General features: G+C 38.8%; 1 protein-coding gene across 6 annotated transcripts in view; it reads right to left on the reverse strand.

Moving 5' to 3' along the window:
- Positions 1–4,467: 4,467 nt before the first annotated feature.
- The window catches only part of TP53INP2 (tumor protein p53 inducible nuclear protein 2), a 32,731-nt gene continuing 21,321 nt past the window's right edge, over positions 4,468–15,877 (reverse strand). For 3 of the 6 annotated variants that reach the window (XM_026697628.2, XM_087929133.1, XM_087929132.1), the window contains exons 2-4: positions 14,530–14,904; positions 6,666–6,804; positions 4,468–5,575 (exon numbers count right to left, since the gene is read on the reverse strand). In XM_026697628.2, the coding sequence (XP_026553413.1) occupies positions 5,326–5,575; positions 6,666–6,804; positions 14,530–14,653 (513 nt within the window). In that variant the 5' untranslated portion in view covers positions 14,654–14,904 and the 3' untranslated portion in view covers positions 4,468–5,325. Of the gene's footprint in view, positions 5,576–6,665; positions 7,015–14,529; positions 14,905–15,877 lie in introns of all 6 variants that reach the window. The other 3 variants (XM_087929131.1, XM_087929134.1, XM_026697626.2) reach the window with 3 other exon arrangements.

Below are 15,877 nucleotides of genomic sequence, written 5' to 3' on the forward strand. Positions count from 1 at the left end.
GATGTAATAGTTACTGTTACAGGTGTTAGAGGAGATCTAACATTAGACACCTAATAATTGGATTCACTTGTGAAACCCAAAAATAACTCCAATGTTCCAGGCAGTTGATTCCTATTTTAAAATTCACTAAAATATGCATTATGTTTGACTATAGCCCTAATTGTGCACCAGCAACTTTTCCTGAATGTTGACCTTCCATAGGAAACATATATAATTAGGTGGTACTACGTTGGGTATGTGGTTTTAAATTACAAATGACTCCCTTGAGTTTTACTAGGATGTTAAGTAGATACAACTATGTTGTTTTCTTGTCAATGGTTTGCCTCTAACTTTTTCCCAGTCAAGCTTATAGCCATTGGCTATGCTAGTAATTGCTCAAGCACTAGCCTGGTCTAAACATGCATGTTTTTTTAAATCAGCCAAAATTTGATAAATGCTGCTGAATTCTATAAAAATTGAACTTTATTTTTAAATATCTCATCAAACTTTGATATTAAAGTTATACCTTGGCTAACAATGGCAACTGGGACTGGAATTGCTAAATGATGCAGCCATAAAGTACAGTATAATCATGTGACCATGCTACTTGGCAACAGCAGTTCTGGCAGACCTGGTTCCTGTCATTTGTAAGGACTGTACCAGTCATTAAGCAAGGACCTCACATGACCACAACTTACCAGTTCTTGCCACCTTCCCCATTGATTGCTTCTGAGAAGCCAGCAGGGAAGGTCATAATTACCACTCATTCATCACTACCTCAAATTTCAGGAGTTGCTGAACAAATGGATGTAAGCCAAGGGCTATCCTTATAGGCTCACCAAAATGTGTACTCAATCCCCTAAATTGTTTCAGAAAATTATATATTTAAATATCTCAATAGTAATAATATTCCCTAGCTTTCAGCTGATAAATCCTCCATGAAAATTTAGGCATCTAGAAAAAGTATGTTTGAGTTACATTGATAAGTCATCTTGATTTGCCAATTTCCAAGAAGCTGCTGTTACAAAGTCATTTAATCAAAGAGGATAAAAGTTGCAAGCACAAAATTAAAAGAACTTAGAATAATTTGGCTTATTTGTATGTGAAGGGAACTGGCATATTCTTTGATTACTATAATGTTGGTACATCTGACTCAGCCACATATTTGCCACCTGCTTTCTCAATAAGTCTTAAAGAGAAGCAGAAGATGCAATTTGGAAATAGAGTCTATTTTAACTATTTGAAACAGAGTATATTTCAACCCTATTTCAACTCCAAATTAAATAAATGCTCTAAAACCAATATCAAATAAAGTATATTTGTCACTCACATCATCTGTACTTCATGAGTCAGAAGTCCTATAACTTCCTGGAAAAGCATGATCATTAGCACATATTGATAAATACAAATATTATATTCTGAAACAACCAAGATGCTGACAGGGTTGGTATTCTTGGCTGCTATGCTAGAGCTCAGAAGTTGGTGCCAAGGAAAAGATAAGGACTCCCAGTGATTAAGTTTTTAAGCTTCTGGTCTGCTGCTATTAAGATTCCTTGCCAGGTCTCCATAGCGATAACTGATGAGCATCAACAACTGTTCAAAGCAGAAAGGCCAATCCATTGGAGGTAGGGGATGGATTTGCCATCAATTTCATGACAGTAAGGGTAAAGTGATTAACACCAGCTAATTCCTTTATAATCAAAACGAGCCATTTAGAAATTCAAGTTCAAGTATCATCATGGATGGGAAAAGAACAAATAGGTGAGAATGACAGAACCGGGGAAAGAAGCAAATATTTTAATATCACTTGGATTTCTATTCATTTTGCAAACCTTTTTTCATCATTTTGCCCTTTTTTAACATATTTAAATGAATTGTTTCAATTTTTGAGATAAGTATTTAGATTCAGAATCTTTATTTCTGTCAGGATAGTGTTCATCAAGAACATCACTGAATGGGCACTATTAGAAAAGTACCAAGATAATTGAGGTCTGCCTCTACTTTAGATATGAAACATTCTGTTCAATCATCCATTGTAAGTTTTAGATATATAGACCAGAATCCATAGAACTACACAGCTAATTCTTTTACCACAAGGATTTTGTTTTTGGATCATAACTCCATTTTTCCAATGGCATATGACAAATTACTTTGTAGTTAAGATTCTTCAAAAGATAATTATAATATGAGGATTTGTCATTCAAAATAAAAATGTACAAAACTCATGATACCTGTGTTCTTAAATACATGTAAATTACTCCCTAGATTTAAATATAGAGATATCAGAGGAGTAAATAGAAATAATCATATATTTATCATATTTCTTCTTGTTTAGTTATATTGATATGAAACTCTTGCACTTTATGGGGGGCAATATTACCCTCATGTATCCATTTGGGTAGGGTTTTTTCCCAGATATGGTCAATAAGTGTGGCAAAACCATGGATTACTTCTGCAGTGCAAATAAATGTTCCCCTTTTCCCAAAGTCAAAATAGGGTTTCTAAGATTTTATTTTTAAAAGATCAAGTCTTAAATTGTCCCGAGGTAAAAGTTCCCTAAAATCAACACAGGAAATGAATTTAAATAGGGTATCTCCATCGTAGTGGAAAATATTTTTAAGAATAAATGTAGCTGAAAAACAGGACGTGAATATTCCTATTTTCCTAATTAGAAGGAAGAAAACTATAATGAACTAGAAGAAATTGAAAAAAATTATCCTACCTCTGTTGTAGCTTTTAAAAAGTGATCATTTTTAATGAAGCAACCCTTTTCCAATACAACCTCAAAGAAATTAATTCATTCAGAAATAATGTTGATTTAAAGAGAGAATCCTGATGCTGCAGAAAGGGAATAATACCATTCAGTGTTGAAATGGACTTGGAAGTCCAAGCTTTCAAAATTTACATGCACATTATTTTTTAAAGCAAGGTGGACAAGGGGTGCCTGTGGATCCTAGTATGCTGGAAACATTATCTTTCCTACTTTCAGATTCTTTCTCCCATTGTGTAAAAGACCCTTTGAATGTAAATAACTAACCATAGGAAGCTAACAGCACAAAGTAAAGATCCAGCCACTAACATCAACTTATTTCATTAGAAATCCTCTGAGTCCCTTTCTTAGAAAACTGGGTGTAGTCGCAGCAAAAGCCTCACCGACCTTCTCAAGCAAAAAAAAAAAAGTAGTGGGAAGGATCCTGCATTGCTAGGGACAATAACAAAGCAACTTTGCCAAATTGACATCTGGTAAATGGATGTTTTGTGATCAGCCACGCTACTGTGGAAATCCTTTTGTGAAAACTCCAGTGACAAGCTTCAAAAATTCTAAACCCAAATAGATTTCTTATCCCTACTTTAAAGGGTACCTCTGTACTGAAGAGCCCATACATTTCTCTTTGGCATTCACTTATTTAACAGTTCAAAATCCTTTCTCCTTTGATATGTAATGTAAATCTACATATTAATTCACTTCCATTTTCTGCTTGGTATAGGCTTCCCTATGTATGGTCTTTCAAATATGTTGGACTACAGCTTCCATCACCCAGTATGGACCTTAGCTAGGGACATTGTGAACATATAACTTCAGCACACCTAAATGGCACGAGATTAAAGGAAGAACACTTTTGAAATGCTCCATATGAAGGCTATGTGTATTTCTGTTACAAGAAATGTCCATGATCAGCCTCATGGAAACATATTTTAAAAAGTTGCACACTTATAAATGTTTATGTTTGCATTTTTAAAAACAATTGATTTATGCACACACCAGGCTCTTCACTCAACTTGATTTTAATTTAGATATTTTTAATTTAAAAATAATAATCAGAAGCTGGGGTGCTGCAAAACATACGTATCAGCCTCTAATAAGAATGTCCCTAGGCTTTGTGGGCATCCTTTAAAAGTCCTTAGGAAATAAGGATTGCTGGGTAGCTACAACAATACTGACTCCACCTGCTTACAGAGGAAGGCTGGGTAATGGAGAGCAATGGCTCCAGTTGGCTTTCCGATAAAGGGTATTTGGGGACCTATCTGGATTTATCATGGACCTCATTCCCAGATGCACCGTTTTCTAAAAGTGCCCCAAAGCTTCCAAATGTACCTCTTGAGGTTGTCCATCTTTTTGTAAACACTTGATCATTAAATTACAGAGTCATTAATAGCATTGTAAGAAACTCTGAGTTACTAGTTGATAACCATGCAACTAATTAGATGGAGGAAAAGTAGTTGTACTACTTTGCCCTTTTCATAATCACACTTCCTCTGTAGTATTTGTAAACTGTTAATGTTAATTGCATCTACTCAAAATGGGCTCTCAAAGTTGTAGCTTTGCATCATGTGACATCCTGCACAGAGAATTCAGGTTCTATCTATATTCCACATGAAGTCAATGGCAAAATTCCCAGAAATATTCATTGTATTGCCGCGCAGTCTCAAGGCAATTAAGGATATTCCTTGATTCATGAGCAGCCATTACATCAACTCAGCAAAAGAAACAAATATACAAATTATTTATTTTTCACGGAAGGAAGTATGTTAAAATACATGTCATTAATCTTTAACTTGGGATCCGTTAGGCTTCTTTCTTGTTTTATTTGTGTTCCATTTTGCACAGGAACCTGGTATCTCCATTTGACATCACAATCTGTTAGGTTTTTTGTTTTTTTTGTCATGAGCATGATGTCAAAAAGAAAGGCACTGATGTCACAGGCTCTCTAGTGCAATAACAAGGGATGAAAAGAAATGACAGGGCACCATGTTCCTCCTGTAACTTATTTAAATTAGAATAAAGGTGATATATTCACTGGAAGCACCAAATTAGTCTAACACTGGCAACTGCTACAATAGCCAGTGTGTGAATTCATGCTACCTAAGGACCAAGAAACACACTCACACAAGAAACATGGTTTCTCTTAACAACCAAGATACATATATGTTTTTCCAACACTTAAAAAACCCATATATTGGAGATTCAAAGTTGACTTGCTGTCTTGTTTCTTAATGCTAGCAAGGCATGTTGTGTTTCATTCACTATGAGATCCAAATCAAAATCTGGAAATAGGATGTAGAGAAGATGGGACATTAAATTCAAAAACGTCATTGATCAGAAAACATATTTTTTGCTAAAAACAGAGGGAGGGGGAGAGATAAAGCTCAAGAGAAGCCCACAAAAGATCTACCATTTAATGTTGCAAGTTCATGAGAATGTAGGAAGTTCTCACAGGGGAGGGATGATTAATTTCAGAAAATGAGTGAAAACAACCCTCTTGGATGGAGAAAAGCATTGTGAAGAGCTAGTGAAGCTAAAAGTTAAAAGGATAATGCCCCACAGTGTAGACTTCCTGAAGTAGCTTAGTAGTTGTACTGGCGCTGGCATGGTTGGTAGACGAAGTGGCTTTGGGGTTTGGCCCGTGGTGGGCGGCACTCTCTGGCACGGTTCTGCCTCTTCATGACTTTCTGACTCAACTTATGCTTCTCTGCCAACTGCTTTGCCCTCTGAATCCGACGCACTTGATTGACCTTCTCCAAGATGGCAGCCTTGGTAGCAAGAGAAGTGGAGTGGTGTGTGGGACGGCGCTGTAAACAGTTTTCAGGTATTTCACTGCAGAAAAAAAAAGGCATACAGAGTGAGCTGGACTCAGCACTTTGATATGGTAACACCTACTTCAAAGGACAAAGGGCATATCATTTTCTCTAAATAGCAAAAGAGTGAGTCATAAAAAATTAATGTAAGCCACTCATCCACAAATGTGATAAGGAACACAAGCTACAACTCCCACAATCTACAACAAAATGCACAATAGCTGTATGTATGGACAATTCATGAAATGTCCCTTCCTCCTACTTTTTTCAGGGATAAAATTATGTAATTACGGATCTGTTCAGGCAGACAGTTCAGCTGTGCAATGAAAACCAAAGGCGAGGGAACGGGGACTGCTGATGGCCTTGTGCATCCAGGCAGCAGGGGGCATACTTGAGCATGTATCTGCTGTAATGTCCATTTACTGTCCTCCATAGGTAACAAAATTCCTGGGCTACATGATTCCAGCAAGTAGGAATCATGATATAAACAACATTGATAAGAACTTCTCGCCTGTATATGCTTCTATTCACAGAGAGGAATCAAACACCCAAATAGGAATACTGTCGTAGGCATAGCTGAAGCTCAGAAGTATGAATGATACTTTATGAAAGTTGAGAATATCTGAATATATATTTATTTTGCTATATCAAGGAATCCATTTGGTGGAAAAAACATTTAACTGGGAGAGTGATATTCCAGCCAGGCTAATAAAATAGGAAGTGGTAGTCAAACCAGAACCAGCATTTGCAAAAATGAAATTCCTTAAGCATTCTTTTTAAAACAAATAATATAACCCTGTTCACATGTACTTTGAAATAAGTCCCACAGATTTCACAGAGCCTTCAAAAATGGGGGAGGGGGAGAACTATTTCCAAATTGTTTCAATTCTTCCCTAACTATTTATCTCTTCTCATTCATTTATCTGGGTAAATTTTATATAAGGTTAAATATATACATAAAATATTCTGCCTGCAATGCTGGGAGATCTCAAAACACTGAGAACCCACCAGCTCAGGAAATATTGGGCTACAGAGTATTTTTGCCTAGCTGTGAATTTTGTGAAGAGGAACACGGGAGGCTCTTAGTAAATGTCTGGAACTGAACTTACTTCTCCTGGATGTTCTCCTCAGGATCCTCTCTTTCCACAATGATGCTGCTGGTGGTGGTGACATATACAGACATGCTGGGATGCTCAATCAAGAGGTCCTCCATGGGGCTGCTCTCCATACTGACAGCATCAGGACCTTCTGCAGTAAAACAGGGGGGAGGGGTAACAAACCAACTCTCATCCATCAAGCAGGGGTCAGGCTGAGAGGGCATGGACCTGCTGACACAGTCACTGAGGGAGTGGGGTGAAGACGTGGTAGGTGGAAGGGACCCATGGCGGCAACGGGAAGCGCAAACAGAATCCTTCTCACCTACCCACTGCTCAGTGCCAAGACTTGAAGCCAAACTATCTAATAAGAGATGGCAGCAATCACCGACCACACAAAATGGGAACAGCAAGAACAGCAGCAACAATGACACAAACAAAATTCAAAAGAAACATCATAGTGCAAAGCCATTCAACAAGAATGCATGGCAGTGCAGGGTGCGTACAGGAAGGAAAACAGTGCACACATTCAACATATTCAAAGGATGGGAAGGAAGAGGAGGGGAAGGGAGAAGGAAGGAAGGAAGGAAGGAAGGAAGGAAGGAAGGAAGGAAGGAAGGAAGGAAGGAAGGAAGGAAGGAAGGAAGGAAGGAAGGAAGGAAGGAAGGAAGGAAGGAAGGAGAAGAGAAAGGAGGGGCATTATTAGTGAAAAAGATACCCCAATGGCATTGGTGTCTTTTCTGAAGTCTTTTCTGATGGCTTAGGACTGACCCAAGATGTTTTACTATCCTGTGATGCCAATCCTCTGCATCATTTAAGACTGTAGCTGTGTGTCACTTGTGGCTTGCTTTCTGACATTCTCTGCCACATTGTCAGGTGTTCCATTTGGTATAAATCTCTCTCTCTGTGGTATTTTATTTGTGGACATAAAATAGGTCTACTTCAGTTGCCTGTGTAAATATCCCAATAATGATCATGTTGCACAAAGGAGGAAGATGAATATCCTGAACCAAATCAGGCAGTAGATTATGCTACTGGATTATTAAATAACCGAACAGACACAACAGTGAAAAGAATATTTGCAAATAAAAAGAATGCTTAATTTTCTCCCAAAGAATAATAATCAATTGCTGACGAACTATAGATACTAATATCTTTAAATGTGTACCATTCTAAATTCAAGGAGATAACAGCAAGACATTATTTTTGAAAAAAGGAACAAAAAATGATTCCATAAGGAAATTTGGGAACAGGGAGGATGGTTTAAATTAGATAGGTGGTATCTCCAGCAGACAAGGATTTTTCCTCCCTTCCTCAATAAAACATACCTTCTATCTTATTCTACTAAAATTGACCCACTCACCAGACTCTGGAAGAGAGATTTTTAAAAAAAATTAAAGCAACAATCCTATACATTTTTAGAGAGACCTATCAGCTTCAGCAGCATAATTTTAACAAATATTGCATCAAAATTTATCATATAATTGTCACTTGTTTGCAACTCCAGGAAGCAGTTCTGTCTTTTCTCAGGCTCACGTAGTAGCCTCATTGGCTTTACTTAACTGTTCCAGTTTCAGAGAGGGAAATGGGATTGTTTCAAAGAGTTGCATCAGGTGCTGTGTTTGTATACCACATGCAGGGGTGGGTGGCTGGGGGCTCGCAAGAGTTCGGGAGAGCCCCTAGATAAGTTTCTGTGCAGTTTGGAGAACCCTCAAATCCCACCCCTGGCTGGCCTCACCCACCCCTCCCGTCCCAGTAGTCCCCATGCAGCCCATTTTGGATGCAGGTAAATGCAGGGTGCCTGTGGGGGCTTGGGGAGGGCAAAAAATGGGCCTCCCGGAAGTTCGGGAAGGCCAGAAATGGGCCTGTTTCCGACTTCCACAGAGCCTCTCCACAGAGGCCTTTTTCACCCTCCTGGAGGCTCGAAGAAAGCCTCCAGGGCCTGGGGAGGGCAAAAAGCACCCCCCTGTCATGGTCCAGAAGGCTGATTAGGCCATGCCACCATGGTCACGCCCACCCAGCAACCGGGCAAAGAACCCCTTGCTAAATTTTTTGAAACCCAACCCTGGCCACATGTTTCAAAACACCTCTTTGGAATTAAATGTAAAGTATTCCACAGGGCTTATTAAGCATGTAAACCTCAAATGCTAAAAGGTCTATCAAGCCGGATGATCACCAAGTTTGCATTGCAATGACCCGATTCTCTCCCAGCTCCTGCATAATATCATTTGAGGTCTTTGTACAAGGACAAAAATGGCCTGACTATTCAAGACATCATCCTTCCTGCATATGAATTCATACCAAAAGCTGGGATGGTGGCACCCTAGTTATGCAGCCAGACAATTTTTCTTTCGGTTGTATGTTACAGCAGAGAACCTTTACATAGGAGATAGGAGTGGTGGTAGAAGGAGACAATGGCCTATTTTAGCCCAGAGACTGGGAAGAAAGATGAAACCTGTTTGTCACAGGCAGTTTATATAAGCAAAGAAAACCAAGCTGCACGGTATTTTTTTATAGGCGCCATAAAACTGATTTGAGAAACAGTGGTGAGGTTTGTTAATAAGGTTGCTTCTGAAAATCTACAGTACTAGAGAGCTCCCAATTCAGGCAGGGAGCGGAATTAGCCAAGAGTTCCCACAAAGAGGAAAGCAGGCCACGTCTAATCCTCCAGATTGTCTATTGTCGCAAACTGCAAAACAGACCTTTTGCTATTTGAACGGTGCCACAGCTAAGCTGGAAGAAAATGTGTTTGGCTGTTAAGGAGGGTGATGTCATGGGAACATGGCAGCATGTTGCTATGTCAGAACTGATGTAAACATCACTTGTGAAGAGCCCTCGGGAGTAGATTTTCAGGACACAAAGGCAGCTGTGGTTGACAGAGATTTGGGACTGCGTCCCGCACTACATTTCTGCACAAAGCTAATGCACATAGTATTCATTCTTTATTGTATTTGCCTTTATGTTGCCAGTTTCTTCTCTATTGCAGTCATTCCCAATGTGATGTTCCGGACGTCTCAACCACCTAACTTAGAATACTAGTGTTGCAATGCCTTCTTCCTTGATTTGTTGGTTTCAAACATAAGGTATGGAAGTATCTTTGCTGACTCAGATCATTGCAGAAAATAGAATATTTTAAAAGCCTTATTTTCACAGTGCTTCTATTAGAACCAAATTGGACATTGGTATGGCTATCATTATCCAAGCACAGCGGCACAGCATTAAGGTTACACATGGAGACATTTGCTTCAGTTACTAGGACACTGTGAGCATCCCAAATCAAGTTTCTAGTTAGATCTACTGACATTTGGGGAGGGGATTATCTAAAGAAAAATGAAGTGGTCTCTTGTTTTGATCAAACAATAGAGCTCTTTCCCTGTGCTATTTTCCTAGTTCTAAATTGCCCTGCCTCAAAGCATCTCTAACTGCAGAAGGAAAAAAGCATTGGTTGCTGTAACAAGTCTTATTCTATCCTTCATAATAGGGAAGGAAAACTTGTTTCTTCCAAAGGATAGCAGGAACTTCAAAACCACTCCAAAAGTACCAGGGGAATATAATGTGCTACTGTGACGAAGAGAGAAAACAATGAGGTGCATGTGGTGTAATAAGATTAACCTCACTGAATGAAAGTTTCCATTTAAATTATATCAACTTTTGTTTTTGTCTTGTTTTGGAGAAGTTTGCCCTCTAGTGCAGAGTTTACCAATCTTTCCAGCTTTGCGGACCGGCCAACGGGTGGGGGAGTGAGGAATCGGATGGTTCTGCATGAGCGGCGGGTAAGCATGTGTAATGCGCTCAGCTCCATTCATGCAGGCGGTGGGCACACACACACACCGCTCATGCAAATGGAGTGTGCACTCATGCACTTGTCCACTGCTTGTGCAATTGGGGACGCATGTGTGCACTCACCCTCCACTTCCACAGCCTGGTTCCGAAGGGCTCAAGGCCCAGTACTACCTCCTCTAGTGTGGGTTTGAAAGCTGGACATCTCTGCCCTGGTCTAATGGTATGTGGGAAAGACCTTGGGAGACAGGAGGAAGGAGAGCTGCAGACTGGATAGCTGGTGTGTAACTGGTACCACAGCCCACAAAAGGGGGAGAGTGCGGGAAACATTTCAGAAAGGACCTTCCCTAGTTTTCTAGAGAGTGAAAGGAAAGTATAGAAGAAATACTTTCAGTCTTGTAAAATTCTGTTAATATAACCTTATAATAAAGATAGAGCTAGTACTCCTGTGGGTGCTTCTTATGTGGACTACTTCACTGTGGTGACATCTGGACAATCAACACATCTTCTGGAGCTCTATACATTTCTAGGGTCACTTGCACAAACACACCAACACAGTATTACTTACACACCATTCTCACATTCCCCTCTAAGGATTACTAACAGTCAGTAGATAATTTAAAACAGGGGATACATGGAATCCCATATGGTCACTGTCAGAATTCTGATCAAAACCAAAATTCTCTGCAGCTTTTTAAAAATTAAATGGCAGTTCATGGCATTTCCCCTTCCCGGCTTCCATTTCAAATAGCAGCAGCAATTCTGAATTATCATGTATATAAAGGAATATAAAGTGTTTCATACATCAAACGTAAACTCTTTTTCAAAGAATTTAAATTATAATTCTCATAGACAACAAGTTGCATAATGTGTGCCAGTGCACTGATCCAATTATCTCATAGAATTTAACCTAGATTATGATTACTTCATCCAGAGGTGTGCCTGCAAATTTTGAAGTACAGAAGATTATCCTAACTGCCTAAGGACAACAGTAGCATATTATAGCTTGCAAAATATATTGTTTGCAATCTGTCCCCTGGAAAGAAGCTTTACTGAACTAAATGGTGCTTACTTTCTGCTTCTAAAACAAAATGAATTTTAATAAAAGCCCTCGATCTGTTGTAATTCATGTTAATTAAAAACCCGGCCTTTAGATTTAATTAGAAATCCAAATCATCTCACAATTAAACATTACTATTTATTCTGCTAGGTGAACTGAGATCTTCTGATAAAAAAAACTGGTTTCTGTTTAAAATTGTTTTTCTTCATTCTCTCATTTTCTCTTGGTTAGCCTACCATTCATAATATTAAAAAAGGAAAACTTTAAATCCATCTGATAATCCAATTTATTGGCAAAAACAAAGAAACCTATCCATTAGCTTGGTGCTTAAGCAGATGACATCCTCCCTCTGTTGCAGAAAAATAATGTTTACATCACTGCTCATCGCAGCTGATGGATTTGAAGGTGGATACTTTTTTGTTGATGTCTTAATAAACCTTGTGCAATTCTGGTACCAGGAAGAAGGTGATCATAATTATATCTCTGATTATCCAGAGGAACGTGTTTAGTTTTTTGTTTTTGTTTCTCTCCCTCCAAGCAACCAGCATTGCATTTTAATTAAGATGTATACAGACCATGGTTATTTTCATATAATCCTTACATATAATGATTGTTTTGATTTAAATGAATCTTTTCCAATTGATGCCCTCCAAACCGAATCAGTTTTAATTCCAATACCCCCTAGCTAGTACAATGGCTACGTTAGTTAGGGATATAGAAATGGAAGAAACACCAGGTTATATAACTGGATGGTATATAAATTTAATAAAGTATTATATTTTGTAATGGGGGTGGAGGTGATGGCTCAGTGGTTTAAAGACACTAAGCTTGTCAGTTGGAAAGCTGACAGCCTGGGTTCAAGCCTGAGCACTGCATGATGGGATGAGCTACTTGCCCCAGCTCCTGCCCACCAAGCATGTTGAAAGCATGCAAATGTGAGTAAATAAATAGGTACCACATCAACGGGAAGATAAGAGCGTTCCGTGCACCTTGGTGTATAGTCATGCTGGCCACATAACCACAAAAATGTTTTTGGACAATGCTGACTCCCTCAGCTATGAAATGGAGATAAATATTGATCCCTAGAGTTGGAAACGACTGGGCAAGAGAAACCTTTATCTTTATGTACTGTTATTACTTGTTTCAGGAAATTTTATGAAACATCCATCAGTCTCACCAATGTTGGCTGGGTTAGTTCACACACTGCAATGTGTAAGAATTAAAAGATGGAAAATTTGTGGGCCTTCAGGTGTTGCTAAATTGCAACTGTCAACATTTCCTAACCTTGGCCATTTTGTCTAAGCCTATTGGGACTTATAACTCCAGCTATAAATTCTGGAGGGCCACAGGTCAGGAAACAGTCAAGGCAAAGAACTATATCCTGTCCTCCAGATGTCTTTCTCTCATAATGCCACATTTGTAAACCTCTGTATCTCATGGGGAAAAAAAGGCAACTATATTTTCCCTTAGTCAGAAACTGCTGGTTAATGAACAGATTGTCTTCATTACCCTTTACTGGTTGTTCACTTGGCTTCCATCCCTGCCATTCAATACATTCTGTTTTTTTTTTTGGGGGGCTTCCTGTCCCTTCTCTAGAGGTTATGGGGTGTCCTCCAAAATGTTTTGAAAAACAACTACTACAAATGCTCATCACATGATCAGATGGCGGTATTGAGGGGAATTGTGATTTAAAGAAATGTGGACGATACCAGGTTGACTCTCCCTGTCTTTTTCAAGAAATAACTGAGCTAAAGCAAGGGGTGTGTGTGTGCTCTGAGCCTTATTATCTGGGTGCCTCTTTCCTGTTTCTCAACTGTTTCCCAGAATTCACCTAAACAACTTTGAGGCATTTTCATTTGAACCATATTGAGGAAGTTTAAATTGATTCATCTGTATTCCACAGCAAATAATTAATGAACAGTTGAACATTGGGAAGGAGTATTGGAGAAACAAGATTGTATGCTGCCTTGCCCCCATTTTCTCAGCCCCTCAGTGGGAGAGCATGCGGCATCTGCTAATTCTCCATGCCTTATTCATGAGTGTAGCACTCATTGCTTAATGCTCCAGTTTCTGTTCAGAAGTGCTAAAGGCTTTTCCTGCATGGAGCACATAAAGCCCAAGTCACAGATCAAATGCAATCATGTTCTTAAGGAAACAACAGTACTTTTAATCTGAAACATAATCTTAAAGCATACTCCAGTATATGGGCAAAAGTAAAAAGAGAAGTATAATAATTTAGTTCATGTTAAGATATTAAAATGTAATGTAATAAACTAAAGAGGATTGGTAAGAGAAACGAGTTAAAAACAAAGCTATGGAGAACATTGTTGACTCGACTTCTTCACTTAATTTGCAAGCAAACGATTGCCATTGGAAATAGTTGAGTCATATAATTTCCACTCAACAGCAAGGCAGAAATCTGGCTGGCCTGAAAAACTAGTCTGAGAAACACATAGAATTTCAAGCTAAAATGTAATTGTAAACAGATTATTTGGATTCTTGTCAGATTTCAGACATGGGTACGGGACACAAGTTCTTGTAGATGGCTAACAGGACCAGTGATCAAGGACTACCTGTGTATAAATTTAAGAATTGCTGCCTAACTTTACTTTTGTTTCAATCTCTCCTTGTTTCTTTTTTCTTCTATATCACTTTTAAAAAATGCAACTAGACACGCTCCTTCCATTCTGCAATTTGAGAAAGGTAATGTGAGAAACAGAGACAGTATGCTGCCGGTTCATACTGGTTCTAGTGATCCAGTAGTGACAGTCAGCAGTTGGCTCCGCCAACCCGCTCCCACCCTTTCCTGTCTTATATTTCCTTTGTTTGTAGTTCAGCTGATAGGTGCAGCAGAGTGGATTGCCATGTCTCATCTGTTTTATTCACCAGTGCTGAAGGTAAGGCAAGGTTTCATGCTTAAAACTCCCCTTTTTAGAACGCTCCACATGCATGTGAAGTGCATGCCCACAGAACCAGTAGTAAAATACTTTGAATTCCACCACTGGTGAGAATCCAATCATTTCCTCCAATGTTTCTCACCTGGCAGATCAATAATAAGCCATCCATCTTCTTCTTCCTCTTTAGAAACAAAAGGCTTAGGTTCCTCAACGACTTCAACTGTGCTGCTATCACTGAAGAAGAGGCTGGTGAAACGCTGGAACATGGTGGGAAATGGATTTCTAATATGGACTTTGAAAGAAAAATGGAAGCACGGCTATAGATGCTTGTTTCAGTGTGTGTAGCCAGAAGATGGTGCTTCTGTGGTGTAAATTTGGGGAGAAATTGATGGATGGGTCTTCCAAAAAAAGCAGGAGATGTCTGATGCTGGGGTATTTTTTCCCTCTGAAGTCTTATCTGACTTGAGTTCTGTATAGTGCAATCATAAGGTTCTTCACTTGGCTTCAGTGCAAAGTCCTGCAAAGAGTAAGGGTGGGGTGAAATAAGAGAGAAGAGAGAAAATAATTTAAATTATCTTTAAAAAAGCAGAAGTGTTTTGAATCACAAGGAACTCAGATGATCCTGAGAAAGAAATGGAATATAATTTCTGCCATGGATCATAAATTTAATTTGCTCTGATTATGACCTTTTCCTGATGTCTTTTAATTTCATCTCTGCAAGGAGCCTTCCTTCTTACTCTTACTGAAAACATTTCTTCAGTGCTGATTCAGCTTTTTGAAAATCCCCTCGGTCTTGGGGAAGGACTTTTCCTACAGGCCCATATTAATGTTAATATGTTTTACCTCATAAAAGATGCTTCCTGTTCCAAGTCCCTGAATTGGATTTGTTAAGAGGACAAATTCAGGATCTCTTTCGATATTCCATTTGCAAGTAATAGTTGATAATTCAGGATATCAGTCAATTACTTGTCTGTTTTCTCACCCCTTACTTTCATTCTATGCTTGAATGTTTCTACTCCAATGAATCCTTCCAATTTGAGGCCATCTCTTGGGATTAAAATTTTAAAATCTCCCTTCAGTTCCATGTAATTTTTCTTGGCATCAGTAAAGCACATATTTGTCATTGTCACCTTCTGAGATATTTTATTTGGCTAACCCCAATCTAGTCACATCTATGAGATTTCTTGATGGTCTCTCACCCAAGCACCCTCTTCAGTTTTTGAGATCTGGCAAAATTGTACAAGGTGTACTATACATCCCATATTTGACCATGCTAGCTAGAGATTTTAGAAATTGCTGTTTCAACCCCTCTGTAAGGCACAATGTTGAGAACATTATTACCTCAATATACCCTGATATTAAAAATTCCAATGTCCTCACTGTCTACAATAAGGAATTATAGCATGCTGCTGTTGCTTAACCCAGAACCCTTGATAATGTTACCTCTTTTTCACCATCTATTACCTTTTTTAAGATCTAGATTTTATGTA

Source organism: Pseudonaja textilis, chromosome 3 (genome assembly GCF_049901715.1).
Source record: "Pseudonaja textilis isolate UNSWEBS1 chromosome 3, rPseTex1.2, whole genome shotgun sequence".
Classification (NCBI taxonomy): Eukaryota; Metazoa; Chordata; class Lepidosauria; order Squamata; family Elapidae; genus Pseudonaja; species Pseudonaja textilis.